The following is a 23,368-nucleotide window of genomic DNA, read 5'->3' on the forward strand; positions in this document are numbered from 1 at the left end:
GATTATCACCCATTTTCTCTTTAATGTGCTGTACTTTATTTGTCATCTTAAGAGAAATTATCATTCATATAGGTTTGTTCTTCAGTCTCTAAGTCCTTTCTGTTGATAACATATGGATTTAGTGCCCTCCACAGAATTTTAGCAGTAAATGAGTGTGTCTGGTGTATACTTCACAGGCAAATCAGTTTTATAACAATCATCGTTTGTCACATCTGTAAGGTGCAGCTCTCCAAGGGTTTACTAAACGTCACTCTCAGGGGCACTGCTTGCACAGGCACACCATCTACTTATAATATTATGTACTTTTAAAAATAATATACTTACTAAGCCTGTCATGAACAAAAATAAGCACCTCTCAGGCTTTAGCCATCTAGTTTTTACATCCAGATGCATACACATAGGCCACTGTCTTGTCAGTTGTCAATTCTGAAGCAGAAAATGTTACAGACCAGTTTGAGACATGGTCCTTTAATAGTGAGTGATAAACCTGGTGTGCATCAAAGTCACTGATCGTGCTGTTTAACAGAACCATGCACTGTCTCATCCACGGAAGAAGCCTCCCCATCAAGTGAGCGCTTGTGTGTGCATCTGCAATCAGAACATACATTCAGCACCAAGTCAGGCATTACCTAGTCTGCTCTGGAACAAGGACACCAAGGGACTTTTTTTTTCAGTGGAAGACTGTGTTAATTCTGTTCCATCCTTTTTTTTGCATGCCACCTGTGTATAAGTTGAGTACTTAATAAATTCTTGACACATTTTCAACCTTTATAGTCACCTCTTGGGATTTTCTTATGACAGACCTCAAAGGCAGATGCTTTACCAAATGAAAGCCAAACTTCTGCTGGCCAAATGGAGTGATGAAGATAAACTGTCTTGAGTGCTTTTCTGTTAATTAACTTCACCTGTAAGATCTTGTCATTTAGCTTGCTAAAGAACTGTAAACTGGGCCATATTCCTTTAGTATATGTTTGGAAATAGTCTCTTGATTACTTTATGGAAGTATCTCATATTTATGCATTATAGATTCCCAAATCATTTTATTTCCCCATGGATAATGATGATGGTGATAGTTAGCATTTCTATAGCACTTTTGAGATTTGCGAAGTGTTTTTTGTGTATTATTTCATCCTTAAAACAACCCTGGGAGGTAGATATTATTATCTCCATTTTATAGGTGAGAAAACTGAATGACTTTCCTAGGTTCACAAAGCTACTAGTAAGTGTCAGAAGCTGGATTTGAACTCCGGTCTTTCTGACTTGAGGTTCAGCACTTTTATCTACTGTGCCACCTACCTCACAGCTATTGAGAAAATCATCTAGTTTCTCAGGTCTTCCATTTTAATCTCCTTTTAAGTCTTCCATCCTACAAAGTCTGAATTTTAATCCCAGAAAACAAATTGAACAAGTACAAGATGGGGGAAGTATAGTTAGACAACAGTTCTGAGAAGGATTGGGGGTTGGGAGACACTGGCAATTAGTGGATCGCAAACTCAGTGTGCATCAGCCGTGTGATGTGGAAGCTAAAAGAACCAATGCAATCTTGGACTGCATTAAGGCCTATATTCCAGGAACAGGAAAGTGATGGTCCCATTGTACTCTGCCCTTATGCATATTTTTCACACACACACACACACACACGTATGTATGTGTGTGTGTGTGTGTGTGTGTGTGTGTGTGTATAGGAGGACAATACTCCAGAGAAGTCACACACATACTCCTGGAGTATTGTCCTCATAGATACAGATATATACACACACATACATATACATACATACGTGTGTGTGTGCACTCCTCTGGAGGATTATTGTCATTTCTGAGTGTCGCAGAATAAGGACAACATTGTATTCAGAGAAAGGGACTGATAAACTATAGAGTGGCCAAGGGAGGGCAGCCAGAATGATGACGAGTCCTATCAAGTTCCATTGAAGGAACTTGGATGTTTAGCCTGGGGAAGAAAAGACTCAGGAAATTCATGACCAGGTATTTCAAGGCATGCCATGTAGAGGGAGGATCATACTATTACAGTTTGGCCCCAGAAGAGAGAACCCAGAATGGGGGGGGGGGGGCCGAGGTGGATGTTGCAGAAGGGCTGATTTAGACTTAATGTCAGGAAAAACTTCCTCACAATTAGAACTAGCCAAAAGGGTAGTGAGTTGCCTCGAGGTGTTGAGTCCCCCCCCCTTTGGAGGTCTTCAAGCCAAGGCTGGACAACCATTTATTATAGTTGTATTAAATTATAATAGAGATCCCCTTTGCGTACAGTTTGGACTAAGTGGCCTCTGAGTTCCAACTCTCAAGTGTTGTGATTCTGTGATTTTAGTCACTGATTCCCGAACTTGAGTATTTTATACAGGTGTTTGCACCTGTATTTTTGATCTTCCACTTTTAATACCTGGCAAAGAGATTCTTGATCGTCCAGTTTAAACCTTATTTTATAAATGGTTAATTTAACATTGTTATCCTGAAGAAAATTTCCCATCCTAATACAAGTTCTTCCTATTTTTGTGTGTCATGGATACCTTCAGCAGCCTAGATGAAGAAGTCTATTGACTTGTCAGAATAACATTTTTAACTGCATAAAATAAGAAAATTTCAAGGGAAACAATTATATTGAAACAGTGATCAAAATATTTTGAAAAACAGGTTCATGGATTCCAGGCTAGCCAAGCACCCCATTTCTAGCCTTTGTTTCCGTAGCCTTGTTCATTTATAGCAGGTAGTCACAAAAAATATCACTTAATGTTCAGCCCAGATCTTCACTGTTCTAGATGTCCTACAAATCTGGATCCAATTCAGTATTTAGTAAGTGCCTAATCTGTGTAAGTCCTTTATCACATACCAGCTCCTTTCTCAGAATATTATTTCAGATGCCAGATTATTCCTTTTCAGAAAGAAACTCAGTTAATTTATCTGTACCACAAATTCCTGGACAGCTTTTATTCACTGTGACTCTTGTATCCATTGTGGTCTACCTTTACATTCTTTAAAAAGCTTCAGATGTGCAGAATTCTTTTAATGTTAATGGTCCTTGTTTACTTTCATACTATCTCTTTCTGCAAAATAGGTATATTATAAAGGTTTGAGATCTTATATGCCAGATAACAGATAAATGAATAAATAAAGTATTCATTAAGTGCCTGCCACTTGCAGGAAGTGTACTACAGAGTCAAAAACTGAGACGCTTGTTGCCCTGGAGGAAGGAGGAAGACAACCCAAAAAAGAGAGTGGTGGCCAGAGAAGGTAGCTTTGGTCTGAGGGGGTCACAGGTATAGTAAGGAGCCATCAGGCAATCAATTGCCATAGCCTTTCCAGAAGCAAGAGTAGTATTGATTTGATTTCTGTTCCCAGAGCAAAAGTTGGTTAAACTAGGAAGCTTGCACAGTGCATAGAGTGTGGGGCCTGGAATCAGAAAGACACAAGTTCAAATTCAGATTCAGACCCTTACTAGCTGTGGCCCTGGACAAATTGCTTAACCCTTGTCTGCCTTGGCTTCCTCATCTATAAGATGGAGATGATAATAGCACCTGTGTTAGGATTTTTGTGAGGATAAAATGAGATAGTATTTGTAAAAAGCATTTTGCAATACTTGCAAAGCCCCATAAAAGTGCCAGCTGTTATTATTCACTGCTGTCTCTTCCTAGGGCCATGATGTCAGCTCTAAAACCATCAAAATGCAAAATATGACATCTAAGACAAGTGTATTCTGAGCACCTGCTATATGCAAGGCACTCTGTTATAGGATCTTCCTTAGTCTAAGATAGGATTTGACTTCTCAGTGTTTTCCTCAGAAGATTCTCCACGTGGTTTGTTTTTCTAGTAGCCATTTTCTTAAGCCTTTCAGTTCACTTCTAACAATCCAGTTTGTATCACAGAAAAACTTGTTTCCAAAGATTCTGTAATATGGATTTTTAAAAAAAATGTCTTCTGTTTAAATATGGGCAGCCTGGTGCCCTGCCCCTCCCTGTTGGCTCAAGGAGTTAGAGAATGAATGGGCTCTTCAATGATTTTCCCTCTGCCCATTTTTCAATGTGTGGGGAATTTGATTCTTGTTACTTACAAGTCTCCAAGAAAAAAAAAGGGAACTTTGAGCTATTTGGTTACTGTTCACTGAAGAGAAAGCCAGAAAAGATGCAGTTTGTGGTTCCCAGGCCACATTCCTGTTTATTCTCACTGTGATGACCTGAAAGAGAATGAAGTTGGTGGGCAAATCCAGGGCAACCTTGGCCCAATTCCATTCAATCCAGCAGTAATCAGTACAGACCTGACTGACTTGGTTTGTCTGAGCACTGTGGAGCTAGAAAGAAGGGGACTTGGTGAAAGCAGAGCTTTATCTCTAGACTCTAACTTTAAGCAAGTTGTTTTTCTCTGGACCTGTTTCCTTAGCTATTAAAAAAAAAAGTTAGATTACATGATCTCCAAGGCATACCCTCTGTTTTAATATTCCTTAATTCTAAGTGGTCTCAGCTGATTTAGGAGAACTTTGGATGCTATGGCTAGTATGAGAGTTCATCTGTTTTAATTTCTTGTCCCTTAGGAGGCAAGGAGAAATTATGTCTTTGTCATTAAGCAGGCTAAAGCAATGAATGGCCATGTCATTTCTGCTAGGTCCCTCAAAGCAGTTTCTTTTCCCATACTTCTAGGGGAGAAGCAAAGAGGCAAGCAAAGAACCATAGTGATTTGTGAATTTGAGTTTATTTTCTTCTATGATATGTTCTTCCTCCTCTTTTTATTTTCTTTTCTCATTTTAGATGGTGAAACACAAAGGCATCATAATTGGGCTTTGGCAACCTCCTTAATAATTTGCAACTCTGGTTTTTGTTTGTTTTGATTTTTTTGCATTTAGTACATATTTAGCCTTGTTAGTCCTGAACCCTTTTTTATTGATGTAATAAATGATCTGCTTGGCATAGATTAAGTGCTGTTTAAGCAAAATCCTTGATCAATTGGGTTTTGTTTAATTTAATGACAGATATTTGATTTCATCTTTTGTGAATACTTTAATCAACATGTAATGTAAATAGTTCATTTCTTGCACACCACAGATCTAAGAGCTCGGGCTGGGTAACTTCCAAGGTTCCTTTCACCTCTAAAATTCTGTTATTCTGTTGCTCAGATTCTCTTTCAGTCTGTCTGACTGACTCTAAAATTTGCTGCTCCTTCATTTCCAAAAGAATGTGAAAGCAGTCAGTCCCTCTGTTTATACCCTCGATTCCATCCCTTGTCCCCTTCCCCCTCAATTCTCTTCTGGGAGCTAGCCTCCTCAGTCATCTTTCCTTCTTTCAGTTTCACCTTTACTGGCAGCAAACACACTCGGGTCTATCCCAGCTTTAAAAATCTTCCCCTTTATTCTGCTGTCCTCTCACACCATTACACTCCATCTCTAATCCTTGTTGTATCCAAGCCTCCTAGAAAAAGCTATCTATAACTCTGCTCATTGAGCTTCTTGTCCTTTCTCATTCTTCAGTCATCTGGTTTCCTACCCCCACATTGGATTAAAATGGCTCTCCCAAGTTATCATTGGAGATTTAACTCCTAAATCAGATAACTTTATTCAGTCCTCATCCTTTTTGATAGTTCTGACCACCCCCATCCTTTTGATTATTCTCATTTCTTGGCTTTGGGGACGTTGTTTCTATCCTGGACCTCTTCCTGCCTTTCTGAACACTCCTCAGTTTCAGTTGTTACAGTGTCCTTTTCCTACACCCTCATTTTGGGGATCCTCCTGGGCCCTCTTTTCTGTCTGTGCCCTCTCAGCCATCTTCTCCCCATCTCTGGGTTGTTTCTTATGCAAATGATTTGCTAATCTAGCAATCATTTCACTCTTGAACTCCAGTAAAAAACAGAACTCACTGACTTTTCACTAAAATGTACCTCACCTCCAGACTTCCTTATTTTTTGTTGAGGGCAGCACCATCCTGCAGATAAGAACTCTAACTAGCATAAAGGCAAACAGAGATTTGCCTCAGGGTGCCAATGTCTTAGAGCAGCTAGGTGGCTCAGTGGGTAGAGCTCAGGGCCTTGAATCAGGAAAACCTGAGTTCAAATCTAACCTCAGACACTAACTAGCTGCATGACCCTGGGCAAGTCACTTGTTTGTCTTATGTCCCCTGGAGAAGGAAATGGCAAACCACTCAAGTATTTTTGTCATGAAAACCCCATGGACAGTGTGGTCCATGGGGTCACAACTGAACGCACGAACACTACCAAACACACACATGCCAATGACTTGGGCAGATCATATGTCTTTCCTGTGCTACAGGCCTCCACGGTTTTGGACTGCCATTGGGTACAGCTCTGCCTAGGTGAAGTATTCCTACTTCCAACACTACTAAGAGACACTCGGGTCTGTAGTCTTGCAGTTGTCCAAAGCACAGGTTTCACCATCACTCAAAAATTATCTGTGGCTCTCCTATTCCCCCTAGGACAGAATACAAACTCCTCAGCCTTCCCAGCAGGGCTCTCTCTGGCAGACCTCGGGTTTATTATATGCCATTTTCCACATTCTACCTTCTAACCAAACTGGACTACTTGCTATTCTATGAACACAATATTCCCCTTCTTTAACCTTTGCAACAAGCTAGAACCCGTGTCTCAAATTAATTCTCTCCTTACCTTTACCTTTCACAAATCCCTTGCTCCTTTCAAATCTCAGCTCATATGCCACCTCCACCTTTCCCTCCCCCAGCTGCTACCTACCTACCCTCTCCCCCTCCCCCCAACTCCTTTATGTTTGCTATGTATATATTGTTTCCCAGATAAAAGATAAGCTTCTTTATCTTTTATTTTGTTTTTGTCTTTTGTATCCTCAGTGCCTGGTATAAAATAGATGATTAATAAATGCTTGTAGATTGATTGGTTTGATGTCTTAAGGTAGGAATTTAAAGCTAGTTCCCCTGGTCAAGGCCCTATCAGGAGGCCCAGAGGGTGGTGGGCACTGCCTTCCGAGTGCTGGCAGGGAGGCTTCCCTGAGCAGCACTGTGCACGTGAATTTCTGTTCCTGTATGTGTGCGTTCATATTTGCTCCCTGCCTCTGGCCTGGTGTTGCCTGGTGTTGATGTGCTTTTTCTTCTGGGTAACGGAAGAAACATATTCAGAAAAATAATAGAATAGGCTGGAAAAGAGCATGCCTGCCCCCTTTGGCTTCTTTACCAATTCCAGTCACTTAATCACTTCATATCAGGGCAAAAGCTTTAAAGTTACCAGGTAGGACTTCTCCCCACTCAGGGAACTGGAGCTGGTGGCTGCTAAACAGAAACCAGGAAAGATGTCTATTCCCCATTCCCCTTTCCATTTGGGTTATTTGACCAGTTGTAACTCTTCTAGGATGAGGCATTAAGGTGGGCAGAGGACTGTGATTAAACTAAACTCAGGGAAGAGAGCTGGAAGCTCACTACAGCCTAGGAGTCTTGTCTCTGTTAGAGAATAGTTTTTGGCAGGGATTACATATCCCTTATTATCAACCTCCCCGTACTTAAGAGAAGGGCCTGTAATCAGCTACCAGAAGAATCCTAAAAGAAAGAGTGCTTGATTCTTTCCTTGCTGTGGTTACACTGACACCCCCAGGGAAAGGCCTGCTTTCCTAAATTTTTTTTTTTTTTTGCCTTTTGGAGGGCAATTGTGGTTAAGTAACTTGCCCAAGGTTACACGGCTAGTTGTTTTGTGTGGGTGTTAAGTGTCTGAGGCCAGAACCGAACTCGGGTCCTCCTGACTCCAGGCCGGCCCCAAAGGCCTGCTTTCCTAATAGCCAGCCCCCTGATGCTACTTGGTCTGCTGGTTCTTAGCTCAGTCCAAATCTCTTGCTAGGAATGGTGATTTCAAGCTTCAGGCCTTAGGCAATGCTGAGCTATCTTCCTGAACTTGCTGTTCTGCTATATCTATATGCCATATTGTATCTGCTCCACTTCCCCTGTGATGTGCCACTGCTGTGCAAGCTAGTGGGGGGCCATAGCCTTCTGAAGGCAGGGGATAGGAGGGGACATGGTGAGTTTAGAAGCAAAGCAGATGACCACCCTAAGTCTGGCCCCAGTGTAACCACTGTCAGGTTGCTGAGAGCCCTTGCTTCCCAAGGCCAGTATACAGGAACAGGAAAATACCCATAATAACGCATCTTGTAGATAGTAACCTAGAGCAGCAGTGGAGCAGGAATCACATATGGACCATGGAAAAGACAAGCCCAAGGCCTCTACAGCCACAAGGAAGAGACAGCACAGCACTAGCCAGAATTAGCCTCATGATGGTATCACATCAATAGTCACAAGTAAATCTGGAATTCCCCTCCAACCCCAGCTCTAATTCCAAGCATCACCCATACAAAGCCTGCTAACCTCTCCCTCTTTTCTTCCTTCTGGGCACTCTTCAGAGAGTGCTGGTTATTAGCATGGAGGAGAAAGAAAGGAAGCGGCTTCTGCTCTCTTGGCCCCCCTACTCCTTTTCTCCTTCCTCTTTCCATTGGGGAGAGGACATGGCATTAAGACTGAACCCTCTCAGGGAATTCAGTAAACAGCACTACCTCTTTCGATAGAGGAAGCTTCTTCGCTAGATGCTCAGATCTCTGCCCATCGTCCACTAGACCACTGGTTCCCTCTGCTGCCCCAGATTCCTTTGCTTAGAAGTCAAGACCAAACTCCAGGAGGAATTGGGGCTACGAGTTTTCTCTTTCCTAGTTACCATAGATAGCAACAGCACTGTTATCATCAGTGCCAGGAAGATGCCCACATGACAGCCAGTGAAAGTGCCCTTCACAGACCCATGGTTTGGCAGAACAGGTTACATGTCTATTTGCTCTGAAGAAAGTAGTAATATTGGAGTTCTGAAGCAGAAATTCACTTCCTTGTCCTGGTTTCTCTCTTAACCCTTCCTTCCCATCTTCGCAGGTAGTGACTTCGGGTCTCTGTAGGTAGAACAGTGGGGGAAATTGGGTGTAAATTTGAGATCTGCCCATCAGGGGCAGCAGTAGAGGTTTTATTGGGGCAGAAGAATAAGAGCAGGTTCAAAAACATCGCCTGCCTCCCGAAGCCCAGGGCACTTCCTACCCAGACCTTCCAGGTCATCAGCATCAACCAGAATTTCCCTTGATGTCCCCTCGTGCCCTATTTTAGTTATAATTGACTGCTGAGAAGCTAAAACGTAATTGTAATCAGGTTGCCAGGGAGTCAGTCTAACTGGACAATAAGGAGGTGCCTCTTGGCCCACAGACCTGGTCTTTCTCTTTCATACTCTGCTGCTACTAACTTAGCCTCACTTGTGGTCTGGCTTCACTGTTCACCATCTGTCCTTGGTTTTCATGGGAGGTATCTGGCTACCTTTAAGCTAAAAATTGTAATAAGGATTTGGATACTTTGCGACTTGTTAAATATTTGACTAAGTTATCCATAGGTACAGGGCAGATTAAATTTTTTCTGCCTTCCCAACTTGCCTCTGGTAAATGGATGTCAATATTTTCAGTCTGCCTTTCTCTCTATAGCCACTGGTTGAACTGCTTCCACCTTTGTAATACTCCATTTCAAAATATATTACACATAAAAATTATATAAGTCCACAAAACACAGGTGATCAGACTGGACCAAACTGAAGGAGACCAGATATGAGAAACATATATGGTAGCAAACAGGCCTCAGCCTCCCTTAAGCAGTCTGCATTTACTACTGATTTTTGTTACAGTAGTTCCCTGATAAAGCAGCTCACAGTTGAATGACTGACTGAAGTTGAGGAGGGAGAGGAAAGAGGGCAGATGCCTCCCTTAGGACAAACAACAGGAATGCTTCCCTGTATGTCAAGTGATAGTGGTTGGGATAGAAGTGGTAGCTTTCAGTCTAGCCTCATATAAAGCAACTGGAATGATCCTTTTCCAAGGCTACCCATAAAAGCCCTAATGTGGAGTCATCCAGGAATCAGGGCTGTGGGGTGAGCCCATGTATGGAGATCATTACATGGTGACCCGGCTTCCAGCCAGCCTCTGGCTAGAATCATAGGTAAAGGGCTGCTTTTAAATCAGGCAGTCTATTTCTGGGGATGAAGGGGGAGGGAAAGGCTCTGCCTGAAGTTCCAGCAAGCAGTCATACACAAGAAAGGGAACAGTCAGTAGTTTAGTGTTTATAGAAAGAGAGCATGTTAAACTGTCCATACATGAGTACTTGAAAGGTTCTTTGTTAATATTTTATTCTAACAAATTGTGCAAGATGAGGCTGAGGTCTTGATGGCTCAGTGCAGGAGGATGAAATAGGTTGTTGGAATTCAGCTTTGGAATGGCCACATTATGTGGATACATATTACTGAGAGGTGAGTCATTCACTGAGCCAGAAGTAAGAAAACTTGCATTCTGAGAAAATGCTCCAAAATCCTTCCTTACATTCTCCTTCTATGCAGGATTCCATCCCCAGAGGAAGTATTCTGTGATCTTTACTTCTGTTCTGAACACCTGGCCATATAGCAGCACATCTCAAACTTTTTGTTCTCAGGATCTTAATCACTCTTAAAAAATTATTGAGGACACCCCTCCCCCCAAGAGCTTTTTATTGGTATGAATTAAATGTATCAATATTTACCTTATTAGAAATTAAAATACCTTAAGTTTTATGAAAATAATTTTGACCTCAGACACTGCCTTCGTATTCCCCCCAACCCCATCCTCTGAAAGGGTCTCAAGGAGCCCCTAGTGGTCCCTGAACCACATTTTGAAAACTGTTGCTCTAGCAATCCTTCTTTAAACTGTTCACCACAGGGCTGAAGGGGCCACTAGTGAGAACCCCAGCCCTACAGCACTATCAAAAGAGGGCTGGAAGACTGTAAGAGGCTCAATAATAAAATAACTTTTTCCAGTTGCTGTTCCTTTTTCTGTAACCCAGAACTCTCAAAAGGAGATATTGGAGGGGGGAGGGGGGGATAAAAATAGAGCAGAGACAAAAGAGAAAAGATGAGTAGCTGAATTAATTTACTAGTGGAGAATATGGCTCAGTTTAATTAATGCTCATTCAGAATTAAAAATCACCCTTTTATTATAATAACTGTGTTGCAATTTGTTATTTGTCTCTCCCTTTGAAGGGTGCCTAAGAGTACCTAATGACGGGACATTAGCTGTTTTGTCTGTATGTGGAAACTCACATTCATTAACAATCGCCAGTTTAGAAACTAGTAAGCGGGCAAGGCTAGGGCTTTGCTGTTTCTACTAGGTACTCCAAGATACATTCATTAAGACTTAGATTGCATTTTTTTCTTACCCTTTCTCTCTTTCTCCCCCAGTGTATGTGGTGGAAGACCAAAGACGGGATGACACAGGCCAAGCTACCTGCCTCACAGCTTGCTGGACTGCTCTCTGTTGCTGTTGCCTTTGGGACATGCTAACTTGAACAGCCTCAACCTCCTCTCACCAGAAGGCTTTGTATCCTCGATTGATGGAGTTCCAAGTCCTGATCTCTTTCTATTGCTATAATGAATGACAAGTCCTGCACAGATATCTCAACTACAGCATAATGGAATCCTAGATTAATAGTGATTTTTGCTGTTTAATTTAGTGACATGATCTTTTTAATGTTCATTTTCTAATTTTTTTGTCATACTTCAACAAATGTGCTAAATGATTTTGGCCAAAGGCTTGAATATGAAATTTATATTTATCATTTTAAATTGTACTGTTCATGGCAGTGGCAAAATATGCAACAAAATGAGCCACTGAATGATTTCTTTCCTAACTCTCTAATTATTGTTTCAATATTCCCTTGTCAATAAATTTTTCAAAAGTCCTAATGTTTGTATTCGTGCAATTCAAGATAAGACCAAAAATCAGAGCCTTGTATCTTTTCATTAGTAAGAATTTCTCTTATGTTTATATGCACGTTTGTGGATAATATTTTAGGCACACACTGAAAACTAAGTAGTGTATGTATATGCTTAGATTCCAAAACTACTTCTCTCCATTTGTCTTGATCATTTGAAAACTAGGACCAATTTTAAAAAATTTTCATCACTGACCTGCTTCCAGTTAATGACTGAGTTTGTGGCTGCCATCTAGAAGCTAGGAGAGACACTTCACCTTTCTGGGTTGGTTATCACTAGCACCAAGCTGGGTGGTAGGCTAGGATGAAGCAAAGTGTCCTTTCCACCACATTAGTGCCTAAGACCAGTAACAGAGCTCCTCAGGCAGCAGTTATTTCCGGGTGGGTGCTGAGTGTCTGAACCCGGATTCAATCCCAGGTCTCCGGACTTCCCCCTTGCTTTTGCAGGTCCAGCTAGTATGCTTTTTGCTCAGCCACCTCACAGCACCAGGCATATTATATGTCAGAGTGCAAAGAGCAAAGGCTAGGGAAAGTCAGGAAGACCTGGATTCTCACCCTATCACTAACTATGCTGGGTGACTAGGCAAATCACATAACATCTGTTTCCTCATCTGTAAAAAAGGCACCTGTCCACCTCACAGAATCAAATAAAGTTAGTAGGGGATGTAACCTGCTTTGCAGATTGCTACTCAAATATACTGTGTCAGGAATAACAGACACTGTCCCAGCCTCAGTCAGGGTGTTTACTCCTTTCTTGACCTCTGACATTAACCTCTGTTTCTCTCTAGGGCTTGTGCAGGCCCCACCCCACCCCCCACTCCTGATTGTCTGCAGTTTCTTTCCCAAACCCCTGGAGCTTAATGGCTGGCATGCTGCTTCAGATGTGACACTGACCCTTATAATACCTTAAGTAAAAGAGTATGTGGCTAAGTGGGGTTTGCTTTTCATTCTCAAGATGGAAGCCTCCAGATACCCAGAGAGAAAACAAGGTCCCTGCTCTAAACACTATAGCAAAAACATCTGCCCTGTGGTAATCTGATCCCTAAGTAGTATTACCAAGTTACAGTGTATATCCCATCTCTGGCCAGTAGGTGGCCCTAAACCACCACTCATGAGGCAAAGCAGCAGGAACCAGCTCAATCTCGAGAGTGGAGCTTGATCATTACCTGGAGGCAGCCCTTCTGGTAGAACTATTAAAATCAAAATCCTTACGGAGGTGAGTGCAGAGAAGTGATTCCTACTCTGTAAGTAAGGTCTTTTCCTTATTCAGAAGAAGGGTTGAGAAAGCCCACCTTCACAGCCTCCAACATAATTTCCCAACATTGACAAGGGCATCACAGAGTCAAGAGGCTCACTGTGTAAAGAAGATGACTATGGACTCCAGCCTTTCCTGGGAGACACCTAACAGCCTCCCCATGATTTTACTGCAGCCTTTGCCTTAGGTCTTGCTGTCTACACCACCAAGTCCTGTTTGATGCTGGGAGGCCCCAACTCCAGCATAGGGCCGCTGCTGGAAAATCTATCACAACCTTATTTTCATTCCCCATAGTCACAAGGGTGCAAAATCTGAAAATATTCCAGTGTAAAAATGAAGTCACTTTATTAATCTGGGTAAGTGGACCCCTCACTCTATTCCCTTTCATATGCTATATTCAGAAGCAGGATAGGGAAAAGATTTACTCAAGGCAACAAAAAAGAGTGGAGATTATAGGTAGAGATAAAGGAGAATCATCAGAGAATAGAAAGATCTCATTCTCTTGGAAGGATCAGAATAAAATGTTAAAGCTGAAGGAAACTTCAGGTCAACCTTCCCATTTTGCAGATGTGGAAACAGGCCTAGGAAAATAAAATGAGAATGAGAAGAGACAGTTAAACATGAGAGAAGGAAGCCATGGGACAAAAGCTGAGGAAGTAATGAGATTCCATAGAAGAAACTGGGATAGCAAGAAATCTTGATTATAGAAGCATCAAAAATACCTTTCCCTCCCATCCTCTGAGCAGCAAAACCCGTTTAGTAATAGGAAAAGCAGACTTGGAAGAAGGGGATGGATAGCTTTTATTTGTTAAACAAAAATGGTAACATTGGAGTCTTTGGGCAGGGGGTACCTCCTTTGCCCAGAGCTCTCCCCTCCGCAGGTCGTGATCAAGCCCCAGGCCAAGGAGATGCAGTTGGCTCAGCCAGAGGTGCTGGGAATGAAGGCAGCAGCTTAACAATATTCCAAACAAAAGCAAAAGTTTCCAAAATGTCCGTCAGGTTAAAGCATTCCAGAGTCTGCAGCTCTGTCCCACCCAAGAGGGGCAGAGGAAGGGGGGTGGAATAAAGGTTTTCTCACACTTTTTACTGTGCCCTTCTGGCCATCAGCATTTCCCGAATGTTGTCCTCTGCATCCTTCACACTGCGCTCGAGGTATGATTTTCTCTGCTGTAAAGTGAAGGGAAAAATACAATTAGAATCAGGGTGCTGGCAACCCTTTGATGGACAATGGTGACATTTGTCCCTTGGGACTGCAAAGATGTCCAGCTTACTTCAAGCCATATCAGGTTTGGTACGTGTCTTCACCTGCCTCTAGTAAAAGCATTGGGAGCTTTGATGGGGCCAGCTGCCTCTATTCCCCAGAACCTTGTCTTCTCAATGCCCCCCCCATGCCATGCCTGAAGGTTCTGACTCGGGGGGCCTGAGTAATAATGGGAACTGCTTTTCCCAAAAGAAAGTTTGCCCAACATGGGGAGGAAGACTTGGAAGAAGTTAAAGAAATTCAAAGTAACTTTTAAGTGCCTAACCAAAGCTACAGCAGAAAAGGGTTTGGGAGAGGTAAATGCCTGATTGACCAGGAGTAAGGGTTTACATGGCACAGGAAATATAATGTGCAGATTGGGAGACTGGCAGCACAACTCTTTCCCCAGAAGGAAGTTAACACTAAAAACAAGTGTCTCGAAACACTGAAGCTGTAGCAGACAAAGGCCAGGAAATTCCAGGACAAAGCTCCTGCCCCACAGCAGACTGTCTCCTCTCAAGGTTTTCCATGACCTGGGCCAGGCGCCTGATGAATGCAGTGGCATCAGCAGCACTAGAAGCTGTGCCGGGGGAGACCAGCTGGTCTCAGAGTGAGAGTTATACCACACCTCACTACCAAAACTTATCATTCAAAGCTGAAATCTACTAATTAAATTACCACATGCCAGAAATCTACAGCAAAGACCAATAGACAACTATGAGTTTAAAGCAACCTTCGGAAATTTATTTTTTTGAGTCTTCTGGCTACAGAACTCTTTCTCCCAGCCTTTTCCTTCAAAGGCCACATTAAAAAGATCTAACTAAGGAGGTCTACTACCCTATGGACATTCCAAATGTCTCCATCCCCTTCTCTAATCGAAAACTCTAGATAATAGAAACAAAAACTACTTAACGCTCATCACCATTTCCCGGGATTTGAACTTTTTTTACAACCCAGTCCCAATGATGCTGCCATCCTCAAGAAATTCAGATATCTGGAGATATTTAAAAAATAGTCTTCAAACCAACCCCATGATGAACTGGGAAATCCATCCAGATAATGAGAAAACCGAGGCACAAGAAGACTCCTCCCTAGCCATCCCCTCTTTAGAACACTTTCTCACTGTCTGAAGTCTTTGTCCTGACTTGACCAGAATACCTCACCAGTCCTTAAGATGGAGGAGACAAAGTCCAGCAGTGAAATCTCTTTACTTCCTTCTTACTGAGGCCTCACTAGTTTGTCAAGGAAGAGGTCTGGATCAACCCTGGACAGAATCCTCCCTCAAAGTGATCAGGGCAATGGCTCACATGCAAGTGCAGCACCCCTTTCCCTGCCCTAGACTGGGCTAAAGAGTTTGGGGGAATGATTCTTCATGGTGTATTTAAGGTTACAATTGTACTATATGATTAATCAAAGACTCTGCCCTTGTTAAGTTGTGACTATGGAATTCTGTCTTTGTTCTTGAACCTATAAATTCTAAGTGAAATGGCTTGGGTCAGAGACTTTTCATAAGCAAGATGAACTCGTCACTTTGTATTTCTCTATAAATATGCTCAGAATTTAAATAAATATATCTCTAAGAGACTCATTGGCTAGGATGCAAAAGTACTGAGTTTTGGCTTGTTTTTTTTGTTGTTTCTTTTTCCCACAGAGGCTGAGAACTAGCTCATAGACACAGAATCAGTAGTGCAGAACCAAGGTTTCCTATAACTTTGATAGGCAATAAATATTTATTAGTGCCTACTATGTGCCAGGTACTATACTATGAGCAGATCATGACGTCTCCAAGGAGGGGAGGACACATAAACCTCTCTCCACAGACACACCCACTAAATTAATGGTACACTCTATAACCAAATTCCTGGAATTCTGTAATGCAAAATAAAACCTGTCAGTTAATTAACTATCTGGCATGAAGCACAGGCACTAATTAGGGCAAAGGGAAATAACTCCTTAAAAAAACCTACCTTTTCAGGAATACTTTGCCTTTTTTCCCTTAATCAAGTTCACTTCTCCCCAAGACCACCCCAATCCTGCCTCCTATCCTACCACTCTAACTATTTAGGCATTTGCCCACAGTGTTGAGTATTATAATGTCTATATGTACTTGTGTAAATTCTGTACCTTTTGTCCTGGGTCCCAGTGTCCTGTCTATCCACTCCAGGTCTCAAATGCCTTTATCTTTAATGCATCTACTTTCTGTACCCCAACAAGACCTTGAACAAAAGGCTTAATAAATATTTTACAGTGATCATGATGATCATGTAGGGGCTGCAAATGTATTACTGTCACTAAGGATTTTCATCTAATTACATGACTAAACATGATACAGACATATCAGTGCCATATCACGGTGGGAATTTAGACTTCCTCTGTTAGCTAAGGAAAGATAAACAACCCTTAGACTTTGCTTTTGATGAGTAAAAAAAGGAGCTTAATATAAATAACTCCTGACACATCACTAAAGAATGTGTTGCAGAGAATGGGAGTCGCAGCTCAGAGACACTGCCATGTGCCATCTGGGCATCGCGTGGGTCTCAGTAGTACAGGGGTCAGTGAGTCAGAGACCAGCGCGGCTGAGTGCAATTGGGAGACTGCTAGACCTCTACATGCTGTTCTTATGCCGAACAGTTTTCTACACTACATTTCTTTTCACATCAAATTGTCACAACCTCTTCCTAGAGATGGTGGGAATCAACACCCCACTGCACATCTTAATTATGCTTCTAACAATATAGCCCATATAAGTATCCCCCAAAAGTCTATATAATGGAAATCAGAGTCCCAAGAATAAAAGCAGTAGAATTTACTCAATTGTATGCATAAGTGTTATAAGGGTTTTTCTTTTTCAGCTAAAGAAAGAGGCTGGAAAGGGATAAAATAAGAGAGAGAGAAGGCAGATTTTCATTAACTGAAAAAAAAATGATTCTTAAAAGACTTTACTTAAGAGTCACCAAAGGGATGATCAATGGTTGCAGTGGTATCTCCTAAAATCATCTCCAAAGCTAAAAAAAGATAGCTATTGAGACATCTCTTTAAAAAGCAAATACATATGTAATGGTCATGGGGATATACTTGCTACCTCCTCCTGCAATGAGTCCTTTAATGTACCCAACCCACACAGACTGGGACAGCAGATTAGACAAGCCCTATCTGGCTAACCAGGGATTACTCAATCCCACAGATGGCAATATGAGGAAGATTCCAGCAAACCTCCTAATTCAACTCTTCTGGGAATGAATATGGCTAGAAATGGCCTCCCCTAACTTCAGACATTATAACGTATCCATAGTATGTTCCCTCTGTCACATCATTACTGGGAACTCCCAAATAAGGACTAACACAGCTGTACCCTCTGGCCCTTTATCTGACCTGTACTTATGAGAAGAAAAAGCACTAAACACAGCTGAATACACACGAGAACAACTGGGCTATGTAATTCTACTATTTGAGTCAGAGGTTCTATTTAGAGATTAGTTTGTAACTGGCTTAAGCAGAAATATCAGAGGTAGAAAAAGAAACTCAGGTCCTTCAGTTAATGTCTCAGTACTTCACTGAATAAAAGTGTGTCTTTCAGCAATCATCTACTAAATGGATGCAAACATCCCATTTCTTGGAGTAATTTCCACCATTCATTTGCTCTTAAAACTGTACAATTAAGAGATAAAAATTCTGCTCTGTATAATTTTCCTTATGGTCACTAACAATCACCACGTGGTTTCAAGGTAAAAATATATAACTTCACCCAGAAATAATTGGCCGTGTAACCTTGAGCAAGTTACTTAACCCCAACTGCTTTAAAAAAAAAAAGTATGTAACTTTTTTTTGTCCTCTGAAATTAAATGTAACCAGTCCCCCTTTACCCTAATAGGATTCTTCATACTGATGTTGCAAACAATGTTTTCAGGTAAAGGAACAAACAACTTCATAATCCACTTCTCTATATACAATATCATATTTTTCACAATTCCATCTATCAAAGTCTCTACTAATTTTACTCAGATTTAAAGCTGAAGGTTTTAAATGCATGCTCCACATTCATTTAACTATCAGGAAAAGTGCCCCACTGATTTCCTGATGACTAAATGCATGTGTGTATTGAAGAGATAAATGGACCTCTCTCATACTGCCCCCTTCAATACTCTCTTCCTAGAAATGGTCTTCAGTGTTTCAGATAGCCCATAGTGTATACACTTCTAAGCGCACTGTAGTTGTTGTTCAATTTCAGTCATGTCTGACTCTTCATGACCCCATTTAGGGTTTTCTTGGCAAAGATACTAGAGTGGTTTGCCAGTTCTTTCTCCAGCTTATTTTACAGATGAGGAAACTAAGGGGGAAAGTTAAGTGACTTGTCCAGGGTCACAGAGCAAGGACGTGTCTGACGCCAGATTTGAATTTTGGAAGATGAGTCTTCCTGACTCCAGGCCCAGTACTCTGTCCATTGTGCCACCTAGCTGCCATAGCACGAATTTAATATTTGCTGAAAATGACTACTTCAAAAATTGTGGAAAACTATTGGCAAAATCAAAACCTTACTCCCATGGGGAAAAGGGGGACCCTGCAAGTTATTAGCATTTCATCATAAAGAAATATAAACTCCAAGTGGACTCCCAAAATACCATTCCAATTCCCCTTGAGTGTTGGTCTAAGAAACACTCGAAGAACACTTCCACCTAAAGTCAGCTGCAAAGGCTACAAAATCCAAGGGAGCAAGGAGTACTGTACAAACCCCAGAAGGCACTCTACATCAAGATTATCCTTCTGAGTATTGGAAATGATTTGCTCTCTTTATTATAGCACATGGCTGACATACTTAAGCATAATTCTCACAGACAGATAAACCCTTTTCTTCAGCAAGTTCTGATTGGCATCAAACGACCAGAAACCACAAACCTCTGGGTGCACTGACGTCTTCACAAGGCCTTATGTCTTGACATGAAATACTGAGATTTCCTGTGGGGGATCAATGTGATCAAGGGGAAATGGACATTCTTGAAGTCATTGCTCATCAGCCTGTGGTTCCTTTTTCTAAGAGTCATCATGCAGAGGGCTGGGGTTTCATTCTTACAACTGGAATCTTCTTATGAAGGAAGAGGCTGAAGCCTCTAGAACTGTTCTACTACGACACAATTTCTCAAATAGAATCCTGATGTAACTTATCTTGTGATATTGTCTCAGTGGGCTTCTTTTTCTAGGAGCTCTTTCCTTTCTAAACTTAATACTTCTTCCATTTTATTCCTTGAAGGCTAATCATGGGATATATGAGTCAGATGGGGGTGGGCGTACATCTTAAAACCCTCTTTTTTTCTGTTCTATGTTTCTATCCTATCCCTCACCTGAGTAACCTCTAGAATTAATAAGCCAGATCGCCCTTACTCTCACCAAAAATTAACTTGGTTTTCTCCTTGCTGTTTTTATGCTTTCTTCCCATTCTGTGGAATGGTACAGCAGTTAATTCATTAAAAGATGGTGTCTGCAGCGTACATGAATGAATCAGCTTAATCACTTTAGCAACAAACCAAGATTTGCCTAAAGGTTCAGAAGGCACACCTTATTGGCAACAGCAACAAAAAAAAGTGGAAGATTGTTTTTCAGTGAGGAGATGCATGTGGCAAAAAACCAAATGCGGAAATGAGAAAGTCTAAAAAGATAGGAAATGGAAACAGTCATGGGCAGGTCAGCATACTGCAAAGCTCTGAGAATGAGGACAGATATAACCATTTAGAGCCCAAAAGGGTAGAATGTGGCAAGGTAGTCAGAATGAAATTAGGAAAGGAATGAGATCTTAACTCATTTCAGATCCAAACAAACTGCGGCATGAGTTCACTCTACAGAATAGACCTATCCCTAAAAAGCTTCTTGAGACTGTGGTTAACCTAGAGAACTCATCATCTACAACAAACTTGTCAAGTACCATTCTATAGCTCAAAAAGACTGAGAGATCACTGTAAGTACCAAAGAGAAAGTGAATGTAGGTGATCCACTGGAGAGGGCTTAAAAGCATTTAGCCAGAAAGGAGCCACTGTGCCACCTTTTCCAATAACAAAACAAATGAAACAAAAACTGTCTCTGCAGTAAGAAGTCCGAGTTCAAATCCCAACCTCTAATAGTACACACGTGCCCTTGGGAAAGTCAACCTTCCTCAGTTCCCTCATTTGTGAAACGTGGCTGTGCTAGCTGGCCTCTGAGGCCCCCTCCCAGCTATGGATCTGATTCCATGACCTATGATCTAAAGAACAGGGACTAAGTGTAACTTTGTGTCACAAGAAACTTAACTAGTCATTTCATTCTCTATCCTTTCATACAATTACAACTATCAAAGGTAGCAGAACATCAAGCTGAATAAGGTTATCGCTCACTGGCTACCATTACTGACAGAGCCATTGCTAAGCCACTACTCAGCCTTTGCACCTGCTGGAGGAGGAGAAAGCTGGGAAAGTACATTTTTAAAATTTCCATTTTCCCATGAAGGACTGCCTCTCTGGTGCCACATGTCATCTCCTCGCTGCTCCCTAAAAGGGATTTTTCAAAATCCAATGTAAAGCTCGAAAGCCACATTAAAGGACACATAAGTGCTAAAATTCTACAAATGCACCAGAGGACATATAATAACAATCCACACTTAAATAATATATTAAGGTTTGGGGCAGCTAGGTGGCACAGTGAATAGAGCACCAGCCCTGGAGTCAGGAGGACCTGAGTTCAAGTCCAGCCTCAGACACTTGACACTTAACTAGATGTGTGACCTTGGGCAAGTCACTTAACCCCAATTGCCCTGCTTTCCCCCCTCCAAAAAAAAATTTTTTTTTACAAGGCATTTTCCATACAATGTACTTGTGAGGTAGGTAGTTATGAAGCCTGAACTACAGAAGATCCTGTAAGAAGCTACAGAATGTGTCTCTGTTGATTCTGAACACCTAAGGGAAATATTGTGTCCCCATCTTCCCCTCCTATTTTTCCAGTCTTCTCCCCCGCTACCTACTATGTACTCTGCAGCCCAGTGACGCTGGTCTCCCAGCTGTTCCTTGCACAAGACATTCTATCTCCCGCCCTCGGGTATTTTCTCTGGCTGTCCCCCATGTCTGGGATATTCTTCCTCATCTCTGCCTCCTGGCTTCCACCTTCTTCAGAAAGCCTCTCGTGATCTCCCATGATGCTAGCATCTTTGATCTATAATTTATAATGAATATATTTTCTGTGTACGTAGTTAGTTGCTGGGTTTTTGTTTTTTTTATGTTGTCTCCTTCATTTAGGCTGCAAGCTCTGTAAGAGTAGGGGCTGTCTTTTGTCTTTTCCGCAGCACTTAGCAAAATGCCTGGCACATAGTAAGTGCTTTAATAAATGCCTGCTAGGTGCCATACATTGAGTCACTGAAAACACTGAATGCATCCAGAGAAGAACAAATAGGATGGTAAAAGGTCTGGAAATTATGACACAGGAAATGATGAAAAGCCTGTCTTCAAATATATAAGATTTGGAGGGGAATAGAACAAAATAGAAATTCTGACATTTTGCATACTGTAACAAGAAAGAAAGGAAGGAGCAAGAAAACAAATATTTATATAGCACCTACAATGACAATGAAGCACTTTACAAACATCTCATCAGATCCTCACAATAACCCTGGGAGGGAGGTACTATTATTATTCCCATTTTACAGAAGAGGAAACTATGGCAAACAGCAGATGAGTGACTTGCCCAAGGTCACAAAGCTAAAAAAGAATATGAGGTCAGATGTAAACTTGGGTCTACCCACTGAACCATGAAAGAAACAATGACTCCAGAAATGTGTTACTAGACAGAAATTATTTAAAAAACAAAAATGGTAACTAAAATTATATAGTGCTTTTTTCACAACAACCCCCTGATGTAGTATTTCAGGTATTATTGTTCCTATTTTCAGATGGCTGTCACGAGGAAGGAAGGATTGTGGTCCAGTGTTGCTTCAGTGGGCAGAAATAGGCCCGATGGATATAAAAATAATCTCTCCTTAATTGTAGTGGTTTAGGCACATTTCAGCTCAATATAATGAAAAATCTGTCTAACAGTTAAGAGCTAGTCAACCATGGAACAGGTTATCCTGAAAAATATTATAGTCCCCATTACAAAGTGTTCAAGCAAAGGCTGGATGACTACTTGTCAGGGGTGCTGAAAAAGAGATTTTTGTTAGGTTGAATTAGAAGACCTGAAGAAAAAATGATCAAGATCATTAATAATAATGGAAATATATACTGGAAAGAGCACTTGGCTCTGGAGTCAGATGGTTTGGATTCAAGTCCTGCCTGACACTAGCTATGTGACCTCGAGCAACTCACTCAACCTTTTTGGGATCCAGTTATTTCTACCTCTAAAATGAAATGATTTTTCAAAGCTGGCCATCTAAATTCCTCAAAGAAGGATAAGGTGTGAATGGTTTGCAATCTGAATCACTGAAAGGAGTACCATTTTGAATGAAATAAATAAAGGAAAAAACACCTGTTAAGCACTAACTTTGTGCCAAACTGTATGCAGGGATATAGAGATAAATACAAAAGGGTACAGTTCCTGCCCTCAATCAGCTGACATTCTAACAGGCGAAGACAGTTGCACATACGGAAGAGGGAACTGTGCTCCAGCAAGTCAGAAGTATGCTTCAATAAAGAGAGCAAACAAATGCCAAAGTTCCCGGAGGGTAATTTTGATATAAAACTGTCCTCTGGAATTTGTATTATATTTCTTGTTCTTATCTCTGAAGCTTTTGCAACTTACATTAGAGAACTTCTCAAATATTCTGAATGAGAGCTAGGAACTCTCCGAGTAGCATTACAGGCAAACAGGGCAAACATTTTAAATCCAATTCTTTGTAGAAACTGAGTTTTGCACAGGTTCAAACTTGGCAGATTTCATCTGAACAAAGAAGTAGAGAGTCTGTAGTGCTATGGAGGATACTAAATAAAGGAAGCCATCCAGACTACACATGATTAATGCCTGCAGTTAGGAATCTCCAGCACTTAAAAAGCACCTGTTATTAGTTGGGTTTCATGCATAGTATATGGGGTTCAGAGTCCAGAAGACATGAGTTCAAAGTATCCCTCTGATACTTGCTAGCTTTGAGCTCAA

General features: G+C 41.4%; 2 protein-coding genes across 3 annotated transcripts in view; one reads left to right on the forward strand and one right to left on the reverse strand.

Moving 5' to 3' along the window:
* Positions 1-11,741, forward strand: part of CYSTM1 (cysteine rich transmembrane module containing 1) — a 107,664-nt gene extending 95,923 nt beyond the window's left edge. For both annotated transcript variants that reach the window (XM_069104359.1, XM_069104358.1), the window contains exon 3: positions 11,242-11,741. In XM_069104359.1, the coding sequence (XP_068960460.1) occupies positions 11,242-11,348 (107 nt within the window). In that variant the 3' untranslated portion in view covers positions 11,349-11,741. The remainder of the gene's footprint in view (positions 1-11,241) is intronic.
* A 2,071-nt stretch (positions 11,742-13,812) lies between these two features.
* PFDN1 (prefoldin subunit 1) overlaps positions 13,813-23,368 on the reverse strand; it is a 71,705-nt gene continuing 62,149 nt past the window's right edge. Inside the window, exon 4 of the mRNA XM_069104357.1 lies at positions 13,813-14,196. Within this exon, the coding sequence (XP_068960458.1) occupies positions 14,113-14,196 (84 nt within the window). The 3' untranslated portion in view covers positions 13,813-14,112. The remainder of the gene's footprint in view (positions 14,197-23,368) is intronic.

This window comes from Petaurus breviceps, unplaced genomic scaffold (genome assembly GCF_028583685.1).
Source record: "Petaurus breviceps papuanus isolate PSGF00001 unplaced genomic scaffold, PetGlider_PUasm1.0 685, whole genome shotgun sequence".
NCBI classification, from domain to species: domain Eukaryota; kingdom Metazoa; phylum Chordata; class Mammalia; order Diprotodontia; family Petauridae; genus Petaurus; species Petaurus breviceps.